This window comes from Durio zibethinus, chromosome 8, assembly GCF_047325235.1.
Source record: "Durio zibethinus cultivar Kanyao isolate XHJ-2024 chromosome 8, ASM4732523v1, whole genome shotgun sequence".
In the NCBI taxonomy this organism is placed as follows: domain Eukaryota; kingdom Viridiplantae; phylum Streptophyta; class Magnoliopsida; order Malvales; family Malvaceae; genus Durio; species Durio zibethinus.
Window position 1 is genome coordinate 1,835,620 of NC_143169.1, and position 14,737 is coordinate 1,850,356.

At 28.2% G+C, this 14,737-nt stretch overlaps 2 protein-coding genes and 1 pseudogene across 8 annotated transcripts; 1 reads left to right on the forward strand and 2 right to left on the reverse strand.

The window, feature by feature from the left end:
- Nucleotides 1-817: 817 nt before the first annotated feature.
- Nucleotides 818-2,843, reverse strand: LOC149516962 (uncharacterized). 7 transcript variants are annotated; one of them, XM_089764520.1, is made up of 4 exons: nucleotides 2,735-2,836; nucleotides 1,919-2,127; nucleotides 1,060-1,784; nucleotides 818-957 (listed from the first exon to the last, which is right to left on the reverse strand). In XM_089764520.1, exons 2-3 carry the CDS (start codon nucleotides 2,123-2,125, stop codon nucleotides 1,089-1,091), a joined length of 903 nt encoding a protein of 300 aa, XP_089620646.1. In that variant the 5' UTR covers nucleotides 2,126-2,127; nucleotides 2,735-2,836; the 3' UTR covers nucleotides 818-957; nucleotides 1,060-1,088. The 7 variants fall into 7 exon arrangements, with proteins under 7 accessions (XP_089620646.1, XP_089620640.1, XP_089620644.1 ...); XM_089764514.1 differs by having other exon boundaries at nucleotides 1,060-2,285; nucleotides 2,735-2,843; XM_089764518.1 differs by having other exon boundaries at nucleotides 818-1,784; nucleotides 2,735-2,837.
- Nucleotides 2,844-8,512: 5,669 nt separating this feature from the next.
- LOC111278392 (late embryogenesis abundant protein D-7-like) lies at nucleotides 8,513-8,773 on the reverse strand (annotated as a pseudogene).
- Nucleotides 8,774-12,405: 3,632 nt separating this feature from the next.
- On the forward strand, nucleotides 12,406-13,690 carry LOC111278389 (uncharacterized). Its single transcript, XM_022865040.2, has 3 exons — nucleotides 12,406-12,984; nucleotides 13,084-13,197; nucleotides 13,308-13,690. The coding sequence occupies exons 1-3, from the start codon at nucleotides 12,919-12,921 to the stop codon at nucleotides 13,470-13,472; spliced, it is 345 nt and encodes a 114-aa protein (XP_022720775.2). The 5' UTR covers nucleotides 12,406-12,918; the 3' UTR covers nucleotides 13,473-13,690.
- Nucleotides 13,691-14,737: the final 1,047 nt, after the last annotated feature.

Below are 14,737 nucleotides of genomic sequence, written 5' to 3' on the forward strand. Positions count from 1 at the left end.
ATCACGAATATTTACTTATATTCTATTCATTTACATCGCATAGATTCTTGAGATAATCACCAACAATTTAGAGAAAATACAAAAGCTTGAAGAATGTGAGACAATTATTTAACAATGCTAAAGCTCAAAAATTCTCTTTTCTGTTTTGTTTTTGCTTTTTTAACCATTTGTGCCCAAAACTAACGCAGATAGGAGATCAACGAGATTATATGTTCCAAAATGCTACATCTTTTTTTAAAAGAAAATGTGTTCAAAGGCATCGGCTTGGGAAATGAAAATGACTGATTCCACTACATGACAAAAGCAATAAAGAATATTAATATTAATAAAAAAATAAAAAAGAAATGTAATGAATGTAGTCTCAGGGTGGGAACGGGGCGACGCCGGCGATACATAATTATCTAACTGAGTTTTTTTTTTTTTTTGGCCTTTGGCTATGAAATTTTATCTTGCAAAAGAAATGAATTTTGTGGGGTATAAAAATTTGTAAACCCAGCCCCCTTTATAATTTCTTCCGACACCCACACTATGAGATCCTGCAAAGCAAGTACCTAATATTTCCACCAAATTAGGATCCAACATCTTTTGCGAGATGATCAACACCAAAATTTCTTTTCTCTAAGGGTTGATTACCCAAACAATGCCACTTTTTTTTTTTTTTTTTTGTTTATCAAAGGTAGAGGTGTGCCGTGATCCCTGGTATCTTTTGAGCCCTTGATTGCTATGATGTTTTCCAACCTAGTTTGAAGCATTCACATTCCAAATAATCAGGACATACAAGTAAAAAGTAAGAGGATATAATTCTTGCAAAATAACATGTCCAAAGAGAAAATTAATGTTTTTAACATTAAACATTGATTCTGTGATAAAACAAATGATAAAGAGATAACAACGACTACATCTCACATAACTCGATAGAGCTAAACTCTGACCCTTGCTTCCTGCTTTTGTTTCCAGCTGCAATGCATAAAAGAAGAAAACAGGAAGAAAACAGGACATAAAGGAAGCTAGAGAAACAACACTTCACCACTAAAACCAAACACAAAATGTTTTTTGTACCTGGGAAACACACAAGCAACGTGCTCCAATCACTGCCCATTATTCGATGTAGGCCATCTTTGTGTTCGCCATCGCAATCCTTGGCCACGACGTGTTCTATCAGCTTCTGAACTATGGCGCCTTCCTTGGAAAACTCTCTGTGAGGGTGAACTGTGATGCCTCCACTGGAGCATGCCCTGTGAGCTGTGATATCTACCATGAAATCTCTCTCCTGGTGAAGGATTGTTTTGGTGATCTCTATCTGGTACAGAACTACTGTGCTCCCTATTAACACGATAAGACTCTTGATCATACCTAAACCTCCTACTTCCTGATCTCCTCCTAAATTGAACTTGTTCTGTATTTCTCGAATCACTGATGAGCTCAAGTACAAGTGTCAAGTATGCAAGATTTAAGGTCAACAATGAATGAAGATCCTCTAGATCTGAAATGCTTTCTCCACTACTTTCCTCCCTGCCAACAGGTTGTATTAAGCTAAGCATGTCCTCATAATCCCTTTCACGCTCCAACCTAGCCCAATCACGCCGTCGTTCTGGGTCCACTTCTGTTGGCCGGACCAAAGGATGATCAGACCTAGCATGCTTCCTGAGTTCACTGTAAGTCCCACTGAAATCACAGGTCTCAGAAGAACAATTCCTGGCTTTGGAATTCATAAACTCACGAGCTGGTTCTACCACACTCCAGCCATAAATCTCCCCTCGACAGAGAGGGCAGAGAAGCTTTGGCTGCAAAACACTAGCAGCCTCAGTTTGATCATAAATAGGCGACGGATCTCTCAAACTACGAGAAGCAGATGTCATGTCTCCCAAACGAATTTCCTGTAACATTGCTGTAGAAGGAGATGAAACGGATGACTTACAGAATTGGTCAAGACAATTTGAATGGCGGTAACTTGTATTGCACATGAAAGGGCGACAGCCCTTCTCAAAGGAAGAACACTGCAAAAGTACTGCATTGTGCGGGTGTTCCATGCAGATAGGGCATCTTGCATCCTCCCACTCTTTAACATCCTCAGCTGATCCAAATTCCAATCCCAATGGATTCTCAGGTTGGCATTGCTTGGCATCCCTGGAACTACACGGGTAAGGAGATACCCTAGAGCGTTCAAAAGATAAGGAACCAACTCTTCTATCCTTTGGCATTTTTTTGGAACTTAAAACTATCAGTAACAATTATCTTAAAAACCTGCCTTTTTTCAACACCTCAAAACCCCACTCTTTGAATCCCTAGATGATAATCATATTCAACTTATGAGATCAAAAGTCATACACATAAATAAATTACTAGCACTAAAATAATGCAACAACAATGCTTCAATCCCAAAATTTTTATTTCAAGCATCATTTCAATTTCCTCACATTTCTTTATTATGAATTAAGTCAAAAACAAAAATTCAAGCATATTAAAACAAACCCAGATTGAGTTATGATCATATAAGCCAAAGAAGTGAACATTTTATTCACTAACAAAGAAATTAAACCACATATTAGAGATTAATCAGGAACAACAGATTCCCCTTTTTCTTAAGTATGGGTCAAAGGTCAACAAAAAAGCAACAGAAGCGAATCAATCAAAACCCAGATGAAATTTCAATCGAATCTAAAGTAATCATAGGATAATTCATTAAAATTAAGGTAAAATTTGACAACAGATTTTTCTTAAGGTTTGAACTTACCAGAGTTTTCTGCAGATGGGAAATGAATTTTTTTAAAGGGAGCGTTAGATGGAAAATAAATTAATTGAAAATAAAATTAGAAGAGAGAGAGAGGTTATTTATAGAAGAAGCAAGGAAACGTCGAGAGGGGAAAGTGAAAGTACTTAAAAGTCCCTGCCTTGCGCTCATCTATCGTGGACTTTTTGGATATTTTCGATTTCTTCTATGTTGATTTTGTCGTAAGAATTTTTTTTTTTTTTTTACAACAGGTAATAATAGTAGTAAGGGTTAAATATAAAAATAATTATATTTTTTTTGTAAGTTTGATACTTACAAAATTTTTAATTAATGTTGGCAGCAAATATAATAAAATTAATGTCTTATCATAATTATTACATTAGTATTAATTTTTTTTTAAAAATCATAATATTTTTAAAAATCTAAAAAAATTCAAAAAAAATAAAGAATTTAAAATTTTTTTAAAAATTATGGAAACTTAAAAAATTGAAAAAATCTCAAAAATTTATAAAAATCCCAAAAAATTTCAAAAAAATGAAAATTTTAATAAAATACAATTTTCTTCAAATTTAAAAAAATTCAAAAAAATTTTAAAAATTGAAAATAAAAATCTAAAGCTTAAAAAAAAAACTAAAAACTTTTAAAAATCTGAAAAATTTTCATTTTTTTAATCTTACAATTTTAGTTTTTTTATATATTTCTTGAATTTTTCAGAATTTTTAAATTTTTATAAAAATTTTAAGTTTTTTTATTTTCAAAATTGTTTATAATTTTTTTGAATATTTCAAAATTTTTTATTTTTTTATCTTTTTTCTAATTTTTTTAATTTTAAGATTTTTTCAAAAAATTTTAGATTATTTTTTAATTTTCAAAAATTTTCAAAAAATTTGGGATTTTTTATTTTTAGTTTTTTAAGTTTTTATGAATCTTTTTTTTAATTTAAAAAATTATTATTTTTTAAATTTTCATTTTTTTTTTCATTTTTGGGTTTTTTAAATTTTCATATATATATATTTTATATTTTTATATTTTTAAAAAATATTTAAGATGTTTTAATTCTTTTATAATTTTATGATTTTAGATTTTTTTAAAAAATAATTAGAATTATTTTAAAATTTTTTGAAAATTTTTTTTAATATTGATGTAGAATTGATGATATGGCATTGATTGAATTTTTTTTTTACTTGTGTTAACATCTTATTAAATATTCATGTCATATCAACAAGTTGACTAATGATATTAGTTTAAGATACCAAAATGGATGATGAAATAAAAGTTGAATTATCAAACTGTCAAATTTATTGTTTTAAGTATTAAATTGATAAAAAAATATATAGTATAAGGGCTATTTTATATTTAACTTTAATCATAATTATCATAACCCATAGCTAAAGGGTTATTAAATCAATGGTTGAATCAAGTCTAATTACTAAATCAATAAACATATTTAAAAAATATAAATATTTTTAAAATTTAATTTATTATGTGATAAATAATAAAATTTTATTTTAAATAATTTTATACTTAAAAATTAAAATACATAACATAATATAATAAATGTAAAAAATATATTTAAAAATATATAAAAGTTTAATTTAAATTTAAAATTTAAATTATTAATTCAAAACTCTTAAAATACTAGTCAAATAAATCAACCCTATCAATTAATTTAAAGATCCCAATAAGAGCAAATATCCATTGGCAAAAAAATAAAGAATAAATACTTCAGAGAACCAAAAACACAAAAAAAAAAAAAAAAACACATGTAAAATATAAATTTTTAAAAAATAAAAATTACCTTCAAATTGATTATATTTTATGTAAAACCAATTAAGTCTCTAATTAATATATAAAATTTTAATTTTAACTAATCAATACTTTATCCTTCATATTGATGTGAGTGAGAAAAAAAAAGGTTAAATTATACAATTAATACACATACTTATATGAAAATTTAATTTTAATTTTTATACAATAATTCACGTAAATTATATTTTTATACTAATTTAATTTAATAATATTAATCAAATTGATAATATTGTTATTTTATTTTTTATTAAATAGTTGATGTGACATTATTCAAAGAGGAAAAACAACTGCTAAACCAAGCCTTGGTTGTTGCTTTTTGTGTACTTTCTGTGATTTCAGGAATCTATTTTATTTTTTTTTTTATTGTTTCATTTGCAAAAAAGATTTACTATGGCTACGGGTGTAAACGAGTCGAGTTGAATAGTGAGTAGTAAGAAGCTCGAGTTCGAGCTCGACTCACAACTCGAGGCTCGATACTCGATTCGAGCTCGATCGAGTTTTATTTTTTAAGTTCGAGTTCGATTCGTGATCGAATTCGAGTTCGCTCGATTAAGCTCGATTAATATGTAAAAATAAGCTCGATTCATATATTTGATAAGAGTTCGATTATTCATACTCGAATTCGAACTCAAACTCGAACTCGAAATATTTTATTAATTAAAATAATAAAAATATATTTAAATATAAAAGTTCGATTAGGCTCGCGAGCTACTCGAGTCAGATATAAGAATACTCGAATTCGACTTAATCGATAAGTCGAGCTACTCGAGTTCGAGCTCGACTCGACAATAATCGAATCGAATTCGAGTTTTTTTCGAATCGAACCCGAGTAACTTGCGAGTACTAATATATCATTTACATACCTACTGTGACACACTAAGTTCTATTTGGAAAAGGAAATTGATGATCCACTGAATTTTGTACATTTAAATGATAAGCTTGCTTTCCCACAAGCTATTCCAATTTTATTGATTAACAGTTTCATTTTAGATCCTTGTATTGACTATTTTCAATGTCTAGGTGCCATGGGATTGAAACTTTTAGCAAGGCTATAATATCGAAATGTCTATCATACAAAATGATCAATAAATGTTTGTTAAGGAAGTTACTGGACCTGCTCCTGATCCAGACCTTGCAACTACGAGAGGCATAAATGATACTGGCGAGGGATGCTACATAACTGCTTGATTTAATTCTAGGCTCCGGGTCAGATTTTTTATCACATGAATGAATTTTTTTTTGGATAAGTAATTTTTATTCATTATCCAAGAAGCAGTAGAACTGCTACCCATCAACAATTACATACTGTCAACCTTTTTACACCACAAATGAGTCCCTACTAAATTCCCATCTCTCACATAGTTCTTGGTTAATATGATCATAAGCTATATTTTTTAGGCCAATCAATCGTAATCTAACTACATCTTTGGTTTTCTTCAATGTTTGCTTCCCTAATGAGCTCTATTGACTTGTGCATGTGTGCATTCCTTTCTGCCCAAATCCAGTATATGTACGCCCCCCACCCAGTCGTAATATGACTGAGACCAAAGCTTTCCCTCGTAGCCTATTAACTGTCCACTGAAGCTCATTCTCCCATCCCTCTGTTTCTCTCTATAAATTACACAGGTACAGTACATGTTGCCATACCCTTTTAGAATATCTGCAATTGAAAAAAATGTGGTCCCTGCTCTCCTTTTCTTGCTTGCAGAGTATACAATCCCCATACTTCACATGGATGGATTTTCTTCGGAATTATCTGCTTCTAAATTCTAATGGATTGTGGATAAGAATCAAATCATGAGCTACCTCGTTTTTTTCATTAAATAATAGTCATGTGCTACCTCCTCTTCCCCTTTCCTCTCGAAGGAGCTAATGGCTCAAATAGAACATGGTTTGATGCATGCCTTCAAACCATGGTCTTTATAAAGATCTTAGCATATCACTTTTGTGCATGTATATCGTCTGCAATATATTAATGTTTAACAACACCCTCGTCTAATAAGAATACAGTACTATCGGTTAAATCCATCTAATATGACAACATTTTCCTTTCTCAGGTTGTTGCAAATTCTGTCTCTCGGATAAATCCATCTGAAGTTCTCAAGCTTTAACAATCTCTTATGTCTATAATTCAATCAAGGTAATGTCTTATATGTTAAACCAAGTTTATCTAATGGATCTTGACGTTTAATTTTGAAGGGACCCAAGTAATATTTTATAATAATTTTTTAAAAATAATCAAATCTATTAATAATAAAAAATAGATGCAAATATATAATAACAAAACTTATAAGAATGATAAATATGTAAATATAAATATAAATATAAATATATATATATATATATAACAAAATGGATATATTATACAATTGGTCTCACAATTTCTAATTATAAATCACTAACAATATTCTTTATAAAAATAAAATCATTCTATTTTTTTACAATATTAACACATTATTTTATCATGTTTAATATTTAAAATATTAAATTGAAAAATCTCAAATAAATTTTTTTAATAAAAAATTAAATTTTAAAACAATAAAGTAAAGACTTTGATACAATAAATTGAAACCTTCTAATTTTTTACAAGATATTTTTACATTATAAAAAATGAAAAAGGTATTTAAACTAATCATATTAATTATTTTAACATGTAAAAATTTTCAAATAAAATAAGCATGCAAAATATAATAAAAAAATTGGTTGACAAAAAAAATATCACAATTAGATATTTGTCAGGTCGATTTTAATTATTATAATACTTATATATATTAAACTTAAATTTATATGTTTATGAAAATATAATCTTGATAAATTTATTCATTTTAAATTGAAAATCATTCATAATAACTAAATACAAGTTAAAAAATTGTAATTATTTTTAAATAAAAATTGTAATATTTAGATACAAATAATTTTTGTAACTATAAATCCAATATAAATACATTAGAATGAAGAATAATATATATCAACACAATAAATTTGAGGGGGCCAAACTAACTTTTTTATTTAAAAAAGTTCGAAAATAACATATATATGTAATTCAAAATTTTTATGACAGATTGTTGAGGATGAGTTCGATGAGAATGTCACAATCCCAGTAATATTTGAGGATGAAACTGATGAAGAGGAATCAGAAGATGCAATGGAAACTGATCATCAAGAGAATGAAGATGGGGAAGCACTTGATGAAGCATTTGATGGGGTCAGTGATTTTGAAGGAATTGATGATATGGGTGACTGCTGATCGGTAATTACAACTGCTTTGGGTTCGTTCTGTTCAAAGCTTGGAGAATGATATGCCAGCTTTCGAAAAAAATAAAAAAGTAAGAAAAGCAATGAGTTTCACAGACAATGACCTTGTTTCTCATTGGAAAATATACCATACAGTTTATTGAAGAGTTAGCAGGGGCATCCCACAAATGTTGTTGAATTTGCGAAGATGAATCTAATTGAGAGTTTAAATTATGCTGATTCAAGTGTATGGCAGGAAGCGCAGATACATGTAGGAGAGGAGATTGATGCGACATGCAGGTACTGTTGCTGTACCTGGATCACACAGCACTAATCCATGAGGGGGAGTTACAATACCCTGGGAGGTATCAAGCTTTTCATTCTTTAGTAGGTTTACTTGTGTTTTATTTCATTTTTCTATTTTGGAACAAATACTGTAAACCACTTGGTCATTTTCAATTTTAGTTTCTTTTCTGAATTTGTAATTTATAATGATTTAATTGTAGTTTTGAAGGAATATTCACAAATATGTAATGATATAATTCTAGATGAAGTAACTTGGGGTTGTATTTTAATATTTTTGTTTATTTTTAATCAATAATGGTTTTGATTTTTTCAACCATCCACCGCAATGGGTAGAGTCTTCAACGAAACAGCTAGCTTAAATGTCAAAATCAAGTTATATACATTGATCAATTCTTAGTTCAAACATAATAAGACTCGAACAAACAAGCAACAGTACAAACAAGAACAAAGTAATTTCATTAATGGGGAATCCCCTCAACCTCATCAGCGTCAGCCATTCCTAAGGTGTGCTTGACGGCAGCAGCAGCACCTTGAGCAATGTTCTTCACCTTCTCTCCAGTCTGCTGAAGGATTCCACCAGGTTTCTCTTTGCCATCCTCTTTAGCTGCTTGGGCTGTCTGGCAAGCCTTGTCCTTGGCTTCATCAGCTGTCTCGAAGGTCTTTAATTTGCTTTGCTGCTTCAGCCTTGTCCATCTGCTCAATCCTTTCCTAATTTTATTCAAAAGAAAAAAAAAATCAAAAACAGGAAATTTCAAGTAAATGCTGCCAAGAATTTGTTATCCTGACACCATAATTTAAGCTTTTGCCAACTTCAAAAGTGATATAAACCATTACAAAATCTGATAACTGAAAAGTAATATTACTCAAGCTCAGCCATCGGGACGACCAGCTCTGTAACTCTGATCCATGGATGCCATTTTCTTCCCTTCCTTTTTCAGTCTCAACAATGGAAATTCAAGGTTGATTTTTTTTTTTTATGACTAATGCAGCAATCCGCAACCACGTGTTGTTCTTGCAGTTATTATATAGGGAAGATTGAAGGTGGATCTTTTCCTTTTCTTTCTTTATGTTTTCAACTAAAAATTACTGAAAATAAATTAATTTTTTATTTAATAATATAAATTTATTAGAACTAATATATTTATATTTGTAAAATACATATTTATTAAAAAATTATTTAAATATGTAAAATAAAAATAAAAAACTAAAATTTTTTTATTTTTTATTTTTTAAAATAATTATGGGTACAAAAATACCCATTAAATATTTACGGGAATAAAAATAAAAATAAATTTAAAATACTCCTAAATATAAAAATAAATATAATATAAAAAATCCAAAATAAAATGAGAAATGCTCTACCTACTTTATACATGAGGATGTCTATAATTATAAATTGACATTATGGATATTTATAATATTATTAATTAAACAAGTCCTTACCAAAAGAAGAAATTAATAAAATAACTATCATTTAAAATATAACAAATTAATCAACTTATTGGAAGTATCCCACATCAATCTTTCTGGCCAGCTCAACTCTGATCCAATTTGTAAAATATTTCATTCGTCTCTTAATGGATTTGACATTGGATATTATTCTTGATACCAATTTTGACGTGATACATACATATATATATATATATATATGTATAATTAGGGTTTCACCAGCATTTGATATGAAATTAATATAATATTTATAAAATATTTTTAATATAAATTATATCTTAATTACATAAAAATATATTATTTTTATTAAATTTATTTTTTAAATTAAGGAATTAAATAGTAATTTTATTAATAGATATATACATATATACATATAAAATTAAATAAATTATAAAAATATATTTTATAGATATTAAGATGGGTCTAGGAAGAGTATCTTAAAATTTACTTTGGAGTCGATCATACTTTTTTTTATAAAAATACTCAATTTGCCTCTAATATGATTTTCAATTTAAAAAAAAAAATCTAAGTTTATTAGATCAAGACGAGTCAAAACCTATAAGATATAAATGTTTAATTATCCGTACTTACACGTGGAGTATTCTTTTCATTTTTGAGAAGTAAAGTTTTTAGTGTATGGAGAATTTGCCAACTTTCTTGTTTTCTTTTTCAAGGTTTTCAAATGTAAAATGTGTTTCTTCAACCTCTAATAAGTATTTTAAGATGATTTGATTCAATTGATTGAGTTTGAAGAATCACATGAAGAGTATTAAAGTAGTGGTCCAAATAAATCACACATCAATTAAATTGAAAGCATTATGGACACATAAATATAACTAAGCTTCTCTACTTAATTTTAATTAATTTTAGATTGAATGTTATCATAAAATTTAATATTATATCAAATCAACTGTTGCTTCCTTTGGCTTCTCTGTGATAGTTGTATTGCACTTACACGTGAAATTCATGTAACATGATAAATCCATATATATGAGACAGAATATTAGAGTAGAGATACAATAAATCCTATATTTGTTAAATTAGAAGTAATTTGAGTGAGCTAGTGTCTAGTGATGAGATATATATATATATATATATATATAAAATGCATTTTATAAATTTCTTGTGAATGTATAAAGTTAATAATAAATCGAAAACATAATGAAGCATAATCATATATTTATAAAATTATTTTAATAAAATTTAGTCAAGTGAAAATAAGAAGGAACCTTAATTAAACGACAATGTTAACTTTCAATTAAATAGATAACAACTAGTAAATCAAATTTCTTTGTTTTATTTTCGTTTAATTAGTCTAATACGATACAATGATTTCAAGATCATTGTTACTTATTATTACACAACGATACATCATTTTTTCACAATCACAGCACCAATCAAATAACAAAGGCTATTAATTAATGATTGGTGATTGTCTTCGTCACTTGAATCAGATGATGATATTTTCATTAATATATATATACATATATATATATATATATAAACAAACTTTAAATACCCTTCAAAGCTTATTGTAAAATGAATAGGATTGATCACCAAGCTTGTAAATATTTATAATTAATTTGGGTCGGCATGTGACAAACTTGTTTTCTTCTTAAATACGTCCACGGGAAAGTGTTTTTTTAAAAACTTCCTATATTAATATTAATCTGAATGCTTATATTCAAATAACAAAAGATTAATTTCTTTTTATATTATTTAATAATTGTTACTTAAATTTAAATAGAAATATGGTATGCATGTATTGTATCAAAATAATTAATTTAAAATTTCTTATATTACATTTAAATTAAATTACATCAACAAGGTTGATTCAACGATTAAATTCGTTCACCTCTATATCATATGATTGAAAATTGTGTCTCGTCTTGCTAGAGGTGAGAGCAATCTATTTAACATTATATATATATATATATATATATATATGAGAGATAACAATTTAAGAATAAAGAAACGGATTGTAAATGTTGGAATTCAAATATCAATTCATTTTTAATATTTTTAAAAAATAAAATTTAAACAAAAATATGACCTATAAATATGGATTTTATCCTTTTCTTAGAAAAATATATATTCCCATAAATTTGGTTAAATGTATATGATAATTAGTAACAAATTGAAACCCTACAAAGTTGAGTCTCAAATATAAATTCATATTAAAAAGGAAAAAACAAAAAATAGAATTATAGTGCAATTTACACTTGCATTATTTTTTTCTATTTTTTCTCTGATTTTCATCTCTTAATCTTAAAAATATTTACCTCATATTTCATGTTTTATTGTAATATATGCAACTAATGTTATAAAAAAAAAAAAACTTATATAAAACGGTTACCCAATGTTAACATATTTCACTTTAACTCAAATCATAATACATAATCATATTATTAAAAAAATCAATCATTTAATATCTATCAAATAATGTGATAATTAAATACTAAATATTTATTTTAATAAATTTATCAATAATTATAATAATAAATTATTGATTTCTTGTAATATTGTAATTATATAACATAATTTAAATAAAAAAATACTATTGTAGAATAATCATTTCATATAATCTATTTTGAATGCGATATATGCTGTGAAAGTCACTTATATCTGTCTCCTTTAATGCATATGAAAGAACTTGTTTGCTTATGTAATTCCATCGTAGGCATAAAGATAAAGAGATAAGGATCAAATTTGCTTCACTACTGACAGTTATCTAATAAAGTTCCTTACCAATCAATTTATTTTATTTTAAATAAACAGTAATAACCAATTAGTAGGGCTAGCTAGCCTAAGCTTGATGCGAGATTAGTAAGTTCAGGTCAAGCTATTTGCAAATGTTGACTAAAGGGTTTCTTTTTTGATTGAACAATTTTCTTTAAGCTATCATAATTCTTATATATGTAATCGCTCTTAATTTTGAGATTAAATTCGATACTTGATCTTGGTATAAATTGTTGATGAATAATTTTTTTCTCAATCCCTTATATTTTTTTCTTTTTCTTTTACCTGTGTAATTTTGTTTTTTGAAAATTTTTCTAAGCATTACCATGCCAGTTTTACCATGCTTTACATATAAAAAAAAGCTCAGAAAAAAAAAAAAAAACCATAATTCCCTCTTTATGGTTATACTTAATTCAAGATGTAAGACTAGGTTTCTACCTAATGTAAGCCGAGGGTTCCTCTCTCTTGACCGAGCAATTTGTATTCCAACCATTGTTGTTCTAACTATAACATGCCAAGTGCTGGTAAATGCTTGGATTAAGGTTGCTGGTGACAAACAAGGAGGGGGGGGGGGGGGGGAGATTTTCTGGCTATAAATTTCTCTATGAACACTTGAGAGTTGAGACTAAAATTTGTTGTGATAAAAAAAAATGTCAAGCCAAAGTACTGCTCAGAATAGTGCACACGAGGCTGGTGAAATCAGTGGTCAAATTCAGGTAATTGTAGATGATGAATATTGTCGGAAACGAAGAATGTTGCAAAAAATTTATGTACCCATGAATTGAATAGCATGTGATATCTTCTCCTTGTAACAGCTAAAGAGGGATGAGATGATGGATCAGGCACCCCATGGCCAGGCCACCAACTCTCAGTCTTCTGATGATCAGAACTCTTCTTATACTACCCAGGCTACCAACTTCCTTCAGCAGGCATCTTACTTCTTTTGCTTTTACAATCTTTCATGACTTTATTTTTTCTTTTTTGGGATAATTAATTGCTGTTCTTTTTTTTTTTTTTTTTTTCAATCTGTTTGGTGCAGACAGGAACGCAAGTGAAGCATATAGCACAAGGAGCAGCTGATGCACTGAAGACCACTTTGGGAATGAACAGTGCTGACAGTACTTCCAATGCCCCCAATCCCACCGCCAACACCGCCCCCACCCCTAGTACCAACCATCCAAGCAACCCATCTCCCAGGACTTGAAGCCTTTCGACAAAGCTTATCTTCTTTGCCTTGGTCATGTTAATTGCTATAGCATTTGCTAATCTATATCTCTGTTTTGGAGATAATTGTTTTTTTTTTTTTTTTGCTGCATCTTCAACAAGCATTGAATTGTGACTTCCCATTTTGCTTACGAATTTTAAGTTATTTTTATTAAGTTAGTTTAAACATAAAGTATGCGTATAGTATTTTTTTCCTTATTTCTTCATGAGGTTTTGTGCATTAATTTCTCATGACTGTAATTTCATAAAAAAAGGAAAACTACTATTGATCACAAACTTCAGGCATCAAAGTACAAGTGAATAAAGAGGTTTAAATTTTTTTTTTTTTTTTTTTGTGGGAAAGAAAACCTATTCATAGATTATATCTTGTTCGGTACATCATAGTCCCACGAGACTCCGCAAGGAGCATAGGGGTGATAGTACAAGCGGGAGCATCATCAAACAAAATAACAAAAGAATCATCATACATGGATAAAGAACTAAAATTCGTTTCACCACTTCCATATCTTGCCAGTGCATCAGCGCACCGATTCCTTTCACGGTAAATATGTTTCATCGTTGTCTGATGGAAAAGTCTTTCAACGGAATCCTGCAATCAGAAATGAGCGTATTAAGGTGATGGTTATTAATAGAAGAGCTGGTAATTAGGAATTTAAACTATGATCGAAGTCGCATTTTCGATCACTTACATTTATCGTAATTGTGGATATAAAAAAATATATTATAGTTATTGCTATCATTGCGAATTTTTTTTTATTTACTTGGAAAAAATTATTAAGTTAAAATTTTTATATTTTTCATATATTTGAATGCTTTTGATATTGCTTTAGTAGAGATGATATCATTTTTTCAAAATTTTCAAGAATCGTAAATGCCTATCGTTATATTGTTAAATTAATTAATAATTCTTTTTAGTCTCAAGACAAAGCTGCATTGTTTAACTATTCTCTTGACAATCAAATTAATTACTACTCTCATTATTTTTTAGCTCAAATCAATTATAATTCACTATAATTGTAGTAAGGGTAGACAAAATCACATACAAATAAATATATATATTTTTATTTTGATAGTGAATGAATGTCATTGCCATGCCATGGCCATGACCTTCAACTTATTATATAATGGATGACATTTTTAAGTATTATTTAATTACATAAAAAATAATAATAAGAACTAATTTAATATTAAGAAATCACAACAATAAAAATACCAAAAAAATCATTACTAAAATTTAAATACAAA